Raw genomic sequence first — 16,998 nt, 5'->3', positions numbered from 1 at the left:
AATCAGGAAATGTTGAGTCTTGTTTTGTTGATCTTTGTCAAAATTGTTTTGACTGTTCAGGTTACTTGAGATTCCGTATGAATTTTAGGACAGGTTTTTCTGTTTTTATGACAAGTTATTGGGGTTTTGATAGGGATTTCATTGAATCATTTTGAATAGCATTAACATTTTAACAATATGAAGTCTTCCAATTCATGAATGTGGGATGTGTTTACATTTATTTATGTTATCTTTAATTTTTTTCAGCAGTGTTTTGTAGTTTTCATTTACAAGTCTTTTACCTTCTTGGTTACTTCCTAAGTATTTTATTCTTTTTGATGTTGTTATAAATGGAATTGTTTTTGTAATTTCCTTTTCAAATTGTTCATTGTGTATATGAATGCAGCTGATTTTGGTGTGTTGGCTTGGTATCTGCTGGCTTTGCTGAATTCATTTATTAGCTCTAACAGCATTTTTTGTGGAGACTAGGATTTCCTGCATGTAAGAGTGTATTCTCCTCAAACAGATAATTTTACTTTTCCTTTCCAACTTGGATGCCTTTTATGTTTCTTGTTTAATTAATTGCTCTGGCTGAAACTTCCAATAATATGTTGAATAAAAGTGGTGAAAGCAGAAATCTTTGTCTTGTCGCTGATCTTAAGAGAAAAACTGTTCAATCTTTCACCATTGAATACGATGTTTTCTGTGGGTTTTACATATATGGTGTTTATTATGTGAAGGTAATTTCATTCTGTTCCTATTCTGTTAAAAAAGAGGGTTTGTTCAGGAATTTTAATAACATTTATTTACTTATTTGACTGCATTAGGTCTTAGTTGCAGTTAGGGTGTTGCTTTGAGATCTTTCTTGTTTTTTAATGTCATCTCTTCTAGATACAGATTTCCTCCATTGCACCACTTTTGCTGTGGCCCTTAAGTCTTTGTATGTTTTGTTTTTGTTCTCATTTGTCTCTGAATGTTTCTCATTTCCCTTCTCAGTTCTTCTTTGATACCTTGGTTGTTTAAAAGTGTTACTCATGGAGAAGGAAATGGCAACCCACTCCAGTGTTCTTGCCTGGAGAATCCCAGGGATGGGGTCGCACAGAGTCTGACACGACTGAAGTGACTTAGCAGTAGCAGTAGCAGTGAAGTCTACTACTACTTTATTTAGAGGATAGGTGTAAGTGAGAGCAGGAGAGAGTGGTCCCTGCTTTCCTCATCCCATCTGGACCCTTCTTTGCCCTTGAATCTATTCCTCCCTTTCCCCAGCAGTCTATTTATTAACTAGCAAGAGGGCAAATAAGGGATCTTCTAGGATTGATTTTGCTAATTTTTTTGAGAATACTGAGCACCATTTCACCATATTCTGTACCCTTATCTGACAGTCCCTCCCAGAACTGAATTTTCTTTTCATCCAGGGTTCAGAAGGAAAAACAAAAAACAAATCATATCGTCACGCACCAATAAAAAGTAAGCTGTCCAGATGGAAATAAAACCTAATTAGGCAATTAAAAAAAAAAAGTGTTACTCAGTTTTCACAGTTTTGTGAATTTTTCAGTTTTGGTTTTGTTACTGATTTCTATCTCCATCCTGTTGTTGTCAGAGAAGATACTTTGTATGATATCTTTAAAAAATCTATGGAGACTTTATTTGTTGCCTGAAGTATGGAAAATGTCCCATAGGCACTTGGTAACATGTATTTGTGGTTGGGTAGAGTGTACCATAAGCTTTCCAGGTGGCACTAGTGGTAAAGAATCTATCTGCCAGTGCAGGAGACACAAGATGAGTAGTGTCTTTTATTTTGATTCCTGGGTGGTGAAGATCCCCTGGATGAGGAAAATGGCAACCCATTCCAGTATTCTTCCCTGAAAATTTCCATCGACAAGAGAAGCCTGGCGGGCTACAGTCCATGGGGTTGCAGAGTCTGACATGACTGAACACAGACACACGGTGAATGTTCCATATATGTCTGTTAAATCTAATTGGTTAATTTTGTTGTTCAGCTGCTGTACTTCCTTATTTAAATATCTTCTGTTATTTATTCAGTATTCTGAGTGGGATATTTAAGTCTCTGTTATTGTAGAACTATTTCTCTCTCTTCAGTTCTTAGGTTTTGCTTCATATATTTTGATAATAATTATATATTGTGTAGTTATACTGAGGGTTTTATTAACATATAAAGTCTTATCTGTATTAACTTTTTCTTAACTTAGTCTGTTTTGTCTGCCATTAGTGTGGCCACCCCTGCTCTCTTCTGATGACTGTTCGTATGTAATATCTTTTTATGTTCTTTCACTTTCCTTCTGTTTCTGTCTTTGGATCTCAAGTGAGGCTCTTGTAGATGAGACCGATGGGATCAACTGTTTTTATCCATTGTGCATATCTCTGTTTTTTGATTGGAGAGTTTAATCCATTTACATCATTTAATTGCTGATAAGGAGAAGACTGAGATCAAATTGCCAACATCCATTTGATCATAGAATAAGCAAGAGAATTCCAGAAAAACATATGCTTCATTGACCACGTTAAAGCCTTTGACTGTGTGGATCACAACAAACTGGAAAATTCTTAGAGAGATGAGAATACCAGATCACCTTACCTGCCTCCTGCAAAACCTGCATGCAGGTCAAGAAGCAACAATTAGAGCCAGACCTGGAACAATGGACTGGTTTCAAATAGGGAAAAGAGTAAGTACATCAAGGCTGTATATTGTCACCCTGCTTATTTAACTTATATGTAAAGTACATCATGCAAAATACCGGGCTGGATGAAGCACAAGCTGAAATCAGGATCAGAGGGAGAAATATCAATAACCTCAGAGATGCACATATGCATCTCTTTCTGCCACCCTTTTGGCAGAAAGTGAAGAAGAACTAAAGCGCCTCCTCATGAAAGTGACAGAGGAGAGTGAAAAAGCTGGCTTAAAACTCAACATTCAGAAAGCGAGTTCATGGCATCCAGTCCCATCACTTCATGGCAAATAGATGGGGAAACAGTGGAAATGGTGATGGACTTAATTTTCTTGGGTTCCAAAATCAATGCAGATGGTGACTGCAGCCTTTAAATTAAAAGATGCTTGCTCCTTGGATGAAAAGCTGTGACCAACTTAGCATATAAAAAAGGAGAGATGTTAATTTGCCAACACAGGTCCATATAGTCAAAGCTATAGTTTTTCCAGTAATCATGTGTGGATGTGAGAGTTGGACTATAAAGAAGGCTGAGTGCCAAAAGATTGATGCTTTTGAACTGTGATGTTGGAGAAGACTCACGAGAGTCCCTTGGTCTACAAGGAGATCAAACCAGACAATCCTAAAGGAAATCAACCCTGAATATTCACTGGAAGGACTGATGGTGAAGGTGAAGCTCCAGTATTTTGGCCACCTGATGTGAAGAGCTGATTATCATTAGAGAAGACCCTGATGCTGGGAAAGATTGAAGGCAGGAGGAGAAGGGGACAACAGAGGACAATATGGTTAGATGGCATCACTGACTCAATGGATATGAGTATGAACAAGCTCTGGGAGATGGTGAAGGACAGGGAAGCCTGGCGCGCTACAGTCCATGGGGTCGCAAAGTGTCGGACGTGACTGAGCGACTGGAAAACAACAAAGGAGAAGACTGACTTCACCATTTTCCTGTATGCCTTACAGCCTTTTGTCTCTCATTTCCTGCATTCTTATCCTCTGTGTTTAGTTGATGTTTTTGTAGTGACATGTTTAAATTCCTTCTTAATTTTTTGGTGTGTAAATTCTGTAGCTATTTTTGTGGTTGCCATGGGGATTACATTTAATGTCAAAGTTATAAGACTATAATTTGATTTACAGCAGCTTAACTTCAATAACATAGAAAAACTTCTGCTCTTTTGCAGCTCTGTCACCACCCCTTTCCGTTTTTGATGTCATAAAATCATGTCTTTATATTAGTGTATACCTCAAAAGATAAACTGAAAATTCTTTCAGATGTGTTAGTCCCCTAAATTATGTAGACAATAAGATTGAGAGTTAGAAACAAAAGTTACAGTAATATTAGCTTTTACATTGTTTTTTTCCCTTAAATGTAGGGCTTCCCTGGTGGCTCAGAGGTTAAAGTGTCTGCCTGCAATGCGGGAGACCTGGGTTTGATCCATGGGTTGGGAAGATCCCCTGGAGAAGGAAATGGCAATCCACTCCAGTATTCTTGCCTGGAGAATCCCATGGACGGAGGAGCCTGGTGGGCTATAGTCCACCGGGTCGCAAAGAGTTGGACATGACTGAGCAATTTAACTAACTAACTTAAATCATGTAGAAAAAGGGTACAGCTACCAACCGTTAACAGTCATGCTTGCTTTTGTAATTGCCTATATATTTCCCTGTATTGAGATCTTTTTTCCTCCATGTGGTTTCAGGTTACTGTCCTGTGTCCTTTCATTTCCCCTTTCTGGGCTGTTTTGAGCATTTCTTACAGGGCAGGTTGGTCACAAGCTCCCTCAGCTTTTGTTTATCTGGACATATCTTGATTTCTCCCTCACTTTTGAAGGACAGTTTTGCTGGATGCAGGATTCTCAGTTGAGAATTCTTTTTCTTTTAACAGTTTGACTCTCAGCCCTCAGTTTTCTGGCCTCAATGGCTTCTGATAAGAAATCTGTTGATGATCTTATTGAGGATCCTTGTATGTGATGATTTGCTTCTCTCTGCTCCTTTTAAGGTCCTCTGTGTCTTTGTCTCTTAAAAATTTGATTATAATGTGGCTTGGTGTGAGTCTCTTAGAGTTTACCTCACTTGGAGTTTTTCTACTTTCATTGTTTATATGCATTTTAATCAAATTTCAGAAGTTCCCAACCATTATCTCTTCAGATAATTCTCTCTGCCTCCATCCCCACATCCCCTCCTTCTCCTGGGCTTCTAAGGATGAATTTGTTAGTCTACTTGATGGTGTCCCACATGTCCCTGGTGTTCTGTTCACTTACCTTAAATCTTTTTAAAAAAATATTTATTTACTTTTTGGCTGTGGTGGGTCTTCGTTGTGGTGCACAGGCTTTCTCTAGTTGTGGCGAGTCGAGGCTACTCTGTAGTTGTGGTACGCGGGCTTCTCATTGCAGTGGCTTCTTCCATTGCAGAGCACAGGCTCCAAAGTGCATGGGCTTAGTTGCAGCACGTAGGATCTTAGTTCCCAGACCAGGGATAGAACACATGCCCTTGCATTGCAAGGTAAATTCTTAATCACTGGACCGTGAGGGAAATCCCTTAAATCTTTTTTCTTTCTGTTCTTAGGTCTTGACAGTTTCCATTGTGCTATGTGTAGGTTCACTGATTCTTCAGCTTGGTCAAATGTGCTGTTGAAACTATCTAGGGAAATTTTCATTTCAGTTAGTGCATTTTTCAGTTGCAGAATTTCTTTCTTTTTTTTTGTAGGTTTTCTTTCTGTCTCTCTCTCTCTCTCTCTTTGTCCATGCTGTGCAACTTGTGGAATCTGAGTTCTCTGACCAGGGATTGAACTTGGGCCCTTGGCAATGAGAGTTCAGTGTCCTAACCACCAGACTGCCAGGAAATTCTAGGTTTTCTCTCTGTTGACATTTCCATTGTTCATTTCACACATTGTTTTCTTGACTTTCTCTACATTCTTTTTTAGTTCTTTGAGTATTTTCAAGATGATTGTTTAAGTTCTTTGGCATATTTGCCATTAGGTCTTTTTCAGGGACAGTTTAACTGATTTTTTTTTTTTTTCCTTTGAATGGGCCATACTGTCCTATTTCTTTGTATACCTTGTGATTTTTTTTTTTTCCATTGGATGCTGTATGTTTGACTCTAATAATATGATAAGTCTGGAAAATTAATTCTCCTCCTTCCCCATAGTTTGCTCTTTTTTATGGTTTTGCTTTGTTTTGATTATTGTAGCCTGCTTCTGTCAAGGATCAGCCTGAGGTGTCTTCTCAGGTGTTTATTGAGCCTTTCCCTGGGCACATGCAGCCGCATTCTAATTTTCCCCATACATGCAGTTGTTTTAGAATGCGCTAGTCTTTAATATCTGGCTCCCATGAGAAAAAGTGAAAAATAAAGGATGAAAGTGGGAGGCGAGGTTGGGGGAATGGCACCAACCCATTTAATCTTCTCAAGCCCCTTCAGCTGGGGGCGGCGGGCTGCAGCAGTTGGATAGTGCGACAGCAAGGTGCAAGAGTGGCTGCCTACCTGTGTCTGGACCTTTTTGATCAGAAGGGGCAGTCAGTGATCAGAGCAAAGATTGTAGTATTTGCAGGAGATGGTCCTTTTTGCGTATTCTTACTCCCACAAACTGTGTCCTAACTGTTACAGGAACATGTGGGCATAGATGGCTTTTACTGTGCTGAGACCTGAAATTGACTAAAATTAACAGCAATTTACCTTCTGAGTTTTGCCTTTGAAGTCACAAACCTTCAACAGACTCCAGGGTCTTGAAATAGTCGCATCCTTATAGATTCAGCTAGTACAGTTGTTGCCTAGCTGGTGAGACAGATTCCTGGTGCTTCTTCCTCTTCTGTCTTCCCAGAACCCTCCTAACACTTAGGATTTTAGTTGTAGTTTTAATATGTGTGATATGCATACATCATGTATTTAGATTTTAGTAACTGCCACTGGTTTCTTAGATTATCATTTTTTACTTGATTCATTTTTGGACTGGTTTGCTTGACTTTCCTAAATTAAGGGTAGCATACTTATCTAGGAAATTGCTAAAGCCATTGTACACACTAATAAATTATACAGTACCCACATAAGTACTGCTTACATTACCAGTACCCCCAAAGACCCCCATGTTTTCCCTAAAACATTTCCCTTTCTCCAGATACAACCATTATTTTTCTGTGTTTTCCTTGATGTATGTTACTCCCATGCCTATAAAACCAAAATGTGTCTAAAATTTGAACTTTATTATATGCTTTTATGAAACTCATCCATGTTGCATGCAACTGTAATTTGTTAACATTGATGGCTGTATACAGTGTCATGAAATACCTAACAGTTTTTCAGTTTTGATGTTCAGCATTTAGGTTGTTTCTAGTTTGGGGCTGTTAAACAGTGATGGAATGAATTTTATTGGGCATGAATCCTGGCACGCAAGCTCCCTGAGTTTTAGATTCTTTAAAATTAATAGATAATTCCAAACTTTCCCCAAAGAGGCTGTGTATTTTATAGTGCTTTCCCACCAGCAGGGTGTGTTAGTGCCAGCTGCTTCATACCAGCATCAAGTACTGAAATTATCAACTCTTCTTCATGTAGCTGTTCTCGTTATGGTTTAAAGTTTGTATCTTCCAAATACCTACTGAGGTTTTAACATGTGCATGCTATTGTTGGCCACTTCAGATGCTGTTCTGCCATGTAGTTATGCAGAGTTGTGGATGCTGTTCTCGGCTGGGTGAGTCAGATTTGTAGGCAGTGTTTATTCTGGCGGAGACCTTTGTTAGATACATGCATTGCTAATATTACCTGCATTTGGGGCTTATCTTTTTAGTCTCCTCATGTTGTCTTTTGATGAGGAGAAGTTCTTCATTTTAAGATGGTTCCAATTAATTTATTTTTTAAATTTTCAGTTAGCATTTTCATGCCATACTTAGAAATCTTTCTCTTTTTTGAGGAAATGAGGATGTTTCTTGTATTAATCTTTGAGAAGCCTTCTTGGTTGACTCTTTGGATAATATTGTAGATGGAATTATTTAAAAATTTGTTTCCTAATTATTTTCTAGTACATAGAAAAACTTTTTGCATATTACCTTCAGTGAACTTTATAAGTTTACTTCATAAACTTGCTAAACACCAACAAGAGTTTACTTATAGATTGTTAAGGAATTTTCTGTGTACACAAATATGTTGTCTGCAGAGTATGAATGTTTTGTTCTTCCTTTCCAGTCCTTCTACTTTTTTCCCATTACTTATTTTACTGGCTTCGGTTATGCGGTAGAGTGTTGAATAGAAGTGACAATAACAAACATCTTTTGTTTCCAGTCTTGTGGGAAGGGTTACAGGAATGGGTATCTTCAACATTTCACCATTAAGTGTTAGCTGAAGTTTTTAGATAGTCTTTTACTTGGCTAAGGAAATTAATTTATTTTTAGAATTTGCTGAGAAGGCTTTTTGAAAGTCATGATTGGGTGTTAAATGATTTCAGGTTTTCCTGCATCTGTTCATTTGACTTTTCTCATTCTAAAAAAAAAAATATGTGGGTTTGGGACATTCCTGGTGGTCCAGTGGTTGAGAATCTGCCTTTCAATGCAGGGGATGCAGTTCCATCCCTTGTCGGAGAACTTGAGATCCCATGTGCTGCAGGATAACTAAACCTGCAACAAGAGGTGCCTGCGTGCTGCAATGAAGACCCAGCAGAGCCAAGAAATTTAAAGCAATTTAAAAACAAAACACATGTAGATAACATTTAGAAAAGAATACCCAAGTAAACCCAACTTGGCATTAAACCACACTTGGAATAAACACAACTTGGTGATTAAGTATTTTATTTAGTGTATTGCTGGAATTGATTTGCAAATGTTGTCTTTAGGATTTTTGTATTAATGCATTTAAGAGATCAGCTTGTAATTTTCCTTCCTTAAAATATCTTGGTATCAGGGTTATACTGGCCTCTTGAAACAAATGAGAAAGTTCCTTTTTCTCCTGTTCTTTGGGAGAAAGTTTGTACAGTTTACAGTACTTGTCCTTAAATTTTGGTTTTATTTAGTGGGGAAACAACCTATGCCTGGAGTGTTTTGTTTATTTTTTATTTTTTGAGGGAATGGTTTAAATTATGGGTTCAGTTTTTTTTTTTAACTAGATAAAGAATTATTTATATACTTTTTCTCTTAAGTTTTGGTAAGTTGAGTTGTTCTAGGAATTTCTCCATTACATTTAAAATTTCAGGTTCGTTGGCATAAATTTATATGTAATAGCCATTCTTTGTTTTAAAGTTACCAGTATTCTTTATTTCCTTTTACTTACTCAAGCATAATTGACATTTACAATGTTACTAAATTTAGGTATATAAAGTATTTGATATTTGTATTTATATTGTGACGTGATCACCACAGTAAGTCTAAGTAACATATCCTCATACATAGTTACAGAATTTTTTCCTGTGATGAGAACTTCTAAGGTTTATTCTCTTAGCAGATTTAAAATATGCAGTGCTGCTGCCTCTGTTTAGGCGCTAAGTCATGTCCGACTCTTTGCAACCCCGTGAACTGTAGCCAGCCAAGCTCCTCTGTCCATGGGATTTCCCAGACAAGAATACCGGAGTGGGTTGCCATTTCCTTCTCCAGGGGATCTTCTTGACCCAGGGATCTAACCCACACCTCCTCCTTGGCAGGCAGATTGTTTACTGCTGAGCCAACTGTGGTTACCAGGCTGTACATTACATCCCTTTGACTTATTTTGTAATTGGAAGTTGATACCTTTTGATTTTCTTCACTCATTCCCCGTTTCTTCCCACCCCACATCTGACAATCTCCAATCTGTCTTTGTATCTGTGAAGTTGGTGGCAATATTTTTTTTCATTTTTAGATTCCATGTGTAAGTGAGATCATGTAATAGTTGTCCTTGCCTGACTTATTTCCCTTAGCATAATGCCCTCCACACATGTTGTCACAAATGGCAAGATTTCTTTTTTTTTTTTACAGCTGAATAATATTCGGGCTTCCTTGGTGGCTCGGACGGTAAAGAATACGCCAGCAATGTGGGAGACCTGGTTTTGACCCCTGGGTTGGGAAGATGCCCTGCAAGAGGGCATGGCGAACCACTCCAGTGTTCTTGCCTGGAGAATCTCCATGGATGGAGGAGCCTGGTGGGCTACAGTCCATGGGTTGCAGAGTGGGACACGACTGTGCAGCTAAGCAGCAGCAATATTCTGGTGAATATTCTATTTACATTATATTTATCCATTTATCTATTGATAGGCCCTTTGGTTGTGTCCATATTTTGGCTCTTGTAACTAATGCTGCAGTGAACCTGGGGGTGCATGTGTCTTTTCAAGTTGTGTTTTCATTTTCTTCAGATAAATAACCAGAAATAGAATTTCAAGATCATATGATAGGTCCAGTTTTAATTTTTAAACCTCCATACTGTTTCCTATAATGGCTATACCAGTTCCCAACTACAGTGCACAGGGGTTCCTTTTCTCCACATCCTCACCAGCACTCATTATTTCTTATCTTTTTGATAATAACCCTTCTAACAAGTGTGAGGTGATAACTCATTATGGTTTTGGCTTGCATTTTCCTGATGATTAGTGATGTGTAAAGCATCTTTTCATATACGTTTTGGCCATCTGTGTATCTCCTCTGTAAAATGTCTGTTTTGGTCCTCTGCCCATTTTTTTCTTTAAAAAAATTTTTTTTTTTGGCTTTTAAGTTGTATATATTTTCTATGTATTTTGAACATTAACCTCTTACCAGACATATGATTTGCAAATACTGTCTTCCAGTCAGTAGATCACTGTTTCATTTTGTTGCCAGTATATTTACTGACATCTTGACAATGATAATCTGTACTTTTTTTCCTTTCAATTTATTGTTTTAAAGATGAACTTTTGGCTTTGAATTTTGTACCCCACGCTAGTGTATTTTTATGTCAGTTAGTTTTTTTCTTTTCTTCCTGTTGCTTTCTCTGGGTTTTATTTATTGTTGTTGTTCTAAGTTCTTGAAGTGGACGTACTTAGAGTATGGTATTTTAGATACCATATATAATGGTTGACACATATATAATGTGCCGACCATTTTAAAATGTACAATTCATTGGTTTTAGTGTACTCAGAAAATTGTGAAACCATATCACTCCTTTCTTAGTTCCAGAACATTTTCATCACATCAAAAAGAAGACCCCATACCTATTAAATGTCACTCCTATCTACCATTCTCCCATACCTTGGCACCACTAATCTGCTTTTAATCTCAATGGATTTGCCTACCCTGGCTATTTCATGTATGGAATGATGGAATATTTGGTCTTTTATGTTGGGCTTCTTTCACTTAGCATAGTATTTTCAACATCATCCATGTTGTACCATGAATCAGAACATCATTTCTCATTCTGGTTGAATAATATTTCATAATATGGACTTGTCACATTTTCTTTATCCATTCATCAAAACGACTGTTTTGGGTTGTTTCTGCTTTTGGCTATCATGAATAACACTGTTAAGAACATTTATACAGAAGTTTTACATGGAAATATGTTTTCAGTTTTCTTAGGTACATACCTAGAGTGAGTTTTTGAGAGCTTGTTTGGAGGTTCTAGCAGGGGAGCGCAGCTACTCGTATACCCTTGACCGAAGACCGGTCCTCCTCTGTCGGGGGTGGTCGTCCTCTTCAACCGAGCGAGCAGCTTTGGGAGGGACACACATGGAGCGGTGAGGGAGGAAGGGAACACCCGCCTAGCCAGCCAGATCAGCCGAATCAACCCTGGCGATCAGTGGGGTGACAGATGTCGCAACTAGATCGCCCTCACATCCTAGAGTGAGTTTTTGGATCATGTAGTCTCTCACTGTTTAACTTTGTGATAAACTGCCAAACTGTTTTCCAAAGCAGCTGCCACATTCTACTTTCCAACCAGCAATGTATGAGGGTTTTGATATCCATTAGTAGGTCAGTTTTCATTACAATCCCAAAGAAAGGCAATGCCAAAGAACGCTCAAACTACCGCACAATTACACTTGTCTCACATGCTTGTAAAGTAATGCTTAAAATTCTCCAAGCCAGGCTTCAGCAATACATGAACTGTGTACTTCCAGATGTTCAAGCTGGTTTTAGAAAAGGCAGAGGAACCAGAGATCAAATTGCCAACATCCAATGGATCATCGAAAAAGCAAGAGAGTTCCAGAAAAACATCTATTTCTGCTTTATTGACTATGCCAAAAGCTTTGACTGTGTGGATCACAGTAAACTGTGGAAAATTCTGAAAGAGATGGGAATACCAGACCACCTGACCTGCCTCTTGCGAAACCTGTATGCAGGTCAGGAAGCAACAGTTAGAACTGGACATGGAACAACAGACTGGTTCCAAATAGGAAAAGGAGTACATCAAGGCTGTATATTGTCACCCTGCTTATTTAACTTACATGCAGAGTACATCATGAGAAACGCTGGGCTGGAGGAAGCCCAAGCTGGAATCCAGATTGCCGGGAGAAATACCAATAACCTCAGATATGCAGATGACACCACCCTTATGGCAGAAAGGGAAGAAGAACTAAAGAGCCTCTTGATGAAAGTGAAAGAGGAGAGTGAAAAAGTTGGTTTAAAGTTCAACATTCAGAAAACTAAGATCATGGCATCTGCTGCCATCACTTCACGGCAGATAGATGGGGAAACAGTGGCTGACTTTATTTTTCTGGGCTCCCAAATCACTGCAGATGGTGATTGCAGCAATGAAATTAAAAGACGCTTACTTCTTGGAAGGAAAGTTATGACCAACCTAGACAGCATATTAGAAAGCAGAGACATTACTTTGCCAACAAAGGTCTGTGTGGTCAAGGCTATGGTTTTTCCAGTGGTCATGTATGGATGTGAGAGTTGGCCTATAAAGAAAGCTGAGCACTGAAGAATTGATGCTTTTGAACTGTGGTGTTGGAGAAGACTCTTGAGAGTCCCTTGGACTGCAAGGAGATCCAACCGGTCCATCCTAAAGGAGATCAGTCCTGGGTTTCTTCGGAAGGACTGATGTTGAAGCTGAAACTCCAAAACTTTGGCCACCTGATGCGAAGAGCTGACTCATTGGAAAAGACCCTGATGGTGGGAGGGATTGGGGGCAGGAGGAGAAGGGGACGACAGAGGATGAGATGGTTGGATGGCATCATCGACTCGATGGACATGGGTTTGGGTGGACTCCAGGAGTTGGTGGTGGACAGGGAGGCCTGGTGTGCTGCGGTTCATGGGCTCGCAAAGAGTCGGACACGACTTGGCGACTGAACTGAACTAGTGGGTGTGAAATGTTATCTCAAATGAGATAACATTTGATTTTTCCAATGATGTTGAGCTTATTGGCTATTTTGTATTTTCTTTGGACAAATTTATCTTTAAATCCCTAGCTAATTCTATTTTTTTTGCTGTTGAGCTTTGAGTTCTTTATATAGCCTAGATGTTACACTCTTATCAGATGTAAGATTTGCAAATATTTTCTCCATTCTGTGGGTTGTCTCTTCACTTTCTTGATAGTGTCTTCTCTTCTAGCACAAAAGATTTTAATTTTGATGAAGTCTGGTTCATTTATTTTTGCATCTTTTTGGTTGCTAGTATTTTTGGTATCACTGATCCAGGGTTGCAAAGGTTTATCTCTATGTTGTCTTCTAAAAGTTTTCTAGCTTTAGTTATCACATTTAGCTTTATGATCCATTTTTTGTTAATTTTTAAATGTGTTGTAGGATGAGCATCCAAACTTCATTCTTTTGCATGCAGATACTCAATTGTCCAACAACTATTTGTCGAAAAGAATATTCTTTCCCCACTGAATGATCTGGCATTCTTGTAGAAAATCAGTTGACCATAAACATCAGGATTTATTTCTGAACTTGCAGTTCTATCCCATTGATAAAGCCAGTACCACACAGTCTTGATTACTGTAGCTTGGTAGTGCATTTTGAAATCGGGAAATATAAGTCTTCCAACGCTGAGGTGGCTTGAGGTATTCATGGTCACTTAAATTTCCATATGAATTTTAAGACCAGGTTGTTAATTTCTGCAGAAAAAACAATTGAGACTTTGATCTGTAGATTGATATGGAGACTATTGCTATTTTAATAGTAAGTCTTTTCAACCAGTGAGCATGAGATATCTTTAATTTCTTTTCAACAGTGCTTTATAGTTTTCTATGTATGTCTCTGTACTTTATTTGTAAGGTTTTTTTTTTTAATGCTGTTGTAAATGAAATTTTTTCTTAATTTCATTTTCAGGTTATTCATTGCTAGTGTATAGAAATTAGAACTATTATTGTGTATTGATGTTGTATTAATACCTGCCACTTTGCTAAACTGTTAGCTCTAATTGTGTTTTTTTTTTTTTTTTGTGGATTCCTTAGGACTTTCTTTATCTAAGATCATGTCTTCTGCAAGTGGTTTTATTTTTTCCTTTCCAATCTAAATGTCCTTTTTTTAGATTGCTGCCCAATTGCTCTCACTAGAACCTTCAACTCAATTTTGAATAAAAATTATAAGGAGTAGGCATTCTTGTCTTATTCCAGTCATATGGGGAAAGTTTTCAGTCTTTGACCATTAAGTATAAGGTTAGATAAAGGGCTTCTACAAAAACCCCATATCATGTTGAGGTTGTTCCTTTTTGTCCTTAGTTTATGGAATTTTCTAAATCAGGAAAGGGTGTTTTATTTTGTCAAACACTTTTTATGGGTCTGTTGAGATTACTTTCTGTCCTAGTATTGTATATTTCACTGATCAATTTTCAAGTGTTGAATCAGCCTTGCATTTTGGGGAGGTCTGATTGGGTCATGATGTGTAATCCTTTTATATGCTGCCACATTTGTTTTGCTAGCATTTTGTGAAGGATTTATGTGCTCATAAGGGCTGTAGGTCTGATTTTCTTGTGATGTCTTTGTCTACTTTTGGTTATCAGGGCATACTGACCTGACGACTGAGTTGTTAAGTATTCTCTCCTCTTCCTTTTTTTTTGGGTGGGAAGATGAAGAATTGTAATTTGAAGAATTGTAATTGTAATTATGAAGCATTGTAATTTCTTTTTAAGCCTTGAATTCACCAATAAGGTCATTTGTTGGCCCTGGACTTTTCTTTGTGGGAAGTTTTTTGATTATTGTTCAGGCTGTTTGCTTATTGTAGATATATTCAAATTGCCTATTTCTTTTTATATCAGTTTCAGTAATTTGTGCCTTTGTAGATATTTATTTCACATAGGTTTTCTAATTTGACATACAGTTATACAAGAGATAGTGACCTCTTTTAGTTTCTGTAATCCCTTTTTATTTCTTTTAAGGTTGGTAGTAATGTTGCCACTTTTATTACTGATTTTAGTAATTTGAGTCCTTGATCCTTTTTTTACCCCCATGATCAGTCTAGGTTAAGGTTTGTCAATTTTGGGAGTGTTTCAAGGAACTAACTTTTGGTTCTATTGACTTTCTCTATAGTTTTTCTAGTCTTTATTTCTGCTTTAACCTTTGTTACTTTGTCTCTTCTGCTTGCTTTTTGGTTTTGTTTGTTTCCTGGCTGTTTTTCTAGTTCCATAAGGCATAATGTTAGGTAATTCATTAAAGGTCTTTTTTAGTATAGGCACTTATAACTATAACAAGTATTGCTTTTGGTGTATGACTTAAATTTTAATATTTTGTTTCTTCATTCATTTTGTTTTTTCCATGTGATTTCTTCTTTGAGCTCCTGCCTATGTTTAATTTTCATGTATTCATGAATTTTCCATTTTTTTCTTTTACAGATTTCTGACTCTGTTGTGTTCAAGAATATTCTTTGTATGATTTGAGGCCTTTCAAATTTGTTGTTGTTTTATGCAATTACATTTGGTCTGTCTTGGAGAATGTTCAGTATCCACTTAAGAAAGCTGTGATTTCTGCTGTTACTGGATGGAATGTGTTAGAGATGGCTTTTGTTCTAGCTGGTTCATAGTGTTCACGTCTTCTTTTTCCTGCTGATCTTCTGTCTCCTTGTCCTTTTCACTATTGAAATTGTGGTATTGATGTTTCCAAGTATTACTGTGAAATACCTATTTATCCTATCAACTGTCAGTTTTTACTTCATATATTTTAGTGTTCTGCTTTTAGGTTCATCTGTGTTTATAACTGTTATATTTTGATGGATTGACCCTTTTATCATTATAAAATGTCCTTATTTGTCTCTAATAACAATTTTGTCTCATGGTTTGCTTTCTCTAATATTAGCGTAGCCACTCCAGTTTTCTTTTAGTTACTCTTTGCAGGATATATATGTGTATGTATTTCCATCTTTTTACTTTTAACCTGTTTGTTTCTTTGAACCTAAAGTGTCTCCACAGCATATATTTGGATCATGGTTTTCTAAAATCCATTTAAAAAAATCTTTTAACTGGACAATTTAGTCTGCCCACATTTAATGTAATTAATAGTAAAGTAGGATATACATCTAGGGCTTCCCTGGTGGTTCAGTGGTAAAGAATCCACCTGTCAAGCAGGAGACATGGGTTTGATCCCTGAGTCGGGAAGATGCCCTGGAGAAGGAAATGGAAACCCACGCTAGTATTCTTGCCTGGAAAATTCCATGGACAGAGGAACCTGGCGGGCTAAGTCCATGGGGTGGTGCGAGTCAGACACAACTTAAGACTAAATAGCAGCAGCAGGGTATGCATTTTACCATTCCACTGTTTGTTTTCCAGGTACCATGTTTTTTTCTTTCTCTGCCTCATTAACTGCTTTAAGTACATACTTTCTAGTGTACCATTTTAATTCCCTTGTCTTTATAGTAGTTTTGTTTTGGCTGCACTTTGCTGCCTCAGGCGGGCTTTCTCTAGTTGCAGAGAGCGGGGGCCGCCTCCAGTTGCAGCGTATGGGCTTCTTACTGTGATGGCCTCTCTCCTTGAGAAGCTGGGCTCTGTGGTGCCTGGGCTTCAGTAGTTGCGACTGATGGACTCCAGACCACAGGCCCAGTAGTTGGCACAGGCCTTGTTGCCCAGTGGCTTTGGGATCGTCCTGGACCAGGGATTGCACTGGTGTCCCTGGCATTGCAAGGCACATTCTTAACCACTGGACCATCAGGGAGGCCCTTTTATGGTATGGTCTGAGTTATTTTCTCTGAGTTATTTTCTTAATGGCTGCCTTGGAAGTTACAACTAGCATTTGAATTCATGACAGTCTAGTTCAGATTAATAATAATTTTAGTAGTACAGTTGACCCTGAACATGGGTTTAAACTGCATGGGTCCATTCATATGCAGATATTTTTCAATGTTGGTTGAGTTCTGGCAGTGTGGAGGAACCATGGAGATGGAGGGCTGAATAGAAGGTATATGAAGGTTAACCCCCGCATTGTATGTAAAAACTCTGTTTCAGTATTGCTGCATTTCCTCCCTCTTCTGTGCTGATGTCATACAAGTTAC

General features: G+C 38.0%; 1 protein-coding gene across 13 annotated transcripts in view; it reads left to right on the top strand.

Annotated features, from left to right (window-relative positions):
* Positions 1-16,998, top strand: part of CPEB1 (cytoplasmic polyadenylation element binding protein 1) — a 109,784-nt gene that overhangs the window by 38,131 nt on the left and 54,655 nt on the right. The window contains exon 1 of one of the 13 annotated variants that reach the window (XM_061158810.1): positions 1,857-1,926. The exons of 9 other annotated variants lie outside the window; for them this stretch is intronic. Coding sequence is in view for 2 of the 4 variants with exons in the window: in XM_061158799.1 (XP_061014782.1) it covers positions 9,738-9,816 (79 nt within the window). In the remaining 2 variants the exon portion in view is untranslated. Of the gene's footprint in view, positions 1-1,856; positions 1,927-7,323; positions 7,342-9,709; positions 9,817-16,998 lie in introns of those variants that run through there. 3 more of the 13 variants (XM_061158808.1, XM_061158799.1, XM_061158800.1) reach the window with 3 other exon arrangements.

Source organism: Dama dama, chromosome 13, assembly GCF_033118175.1.
Source record: "Dama dama isolate Ldn47 chromosome 13, ASM3311817v1, whole genome shotgun sequence".
Lineage (NCBI taxonomy): Eukaryota > Metazoa > Chordata > Mammalia > Artiodactyla > Cervidae > Dama > Dama dama.
This window is presented reverse-complemented; position numbering and strand designations above follow the sequence as displayed.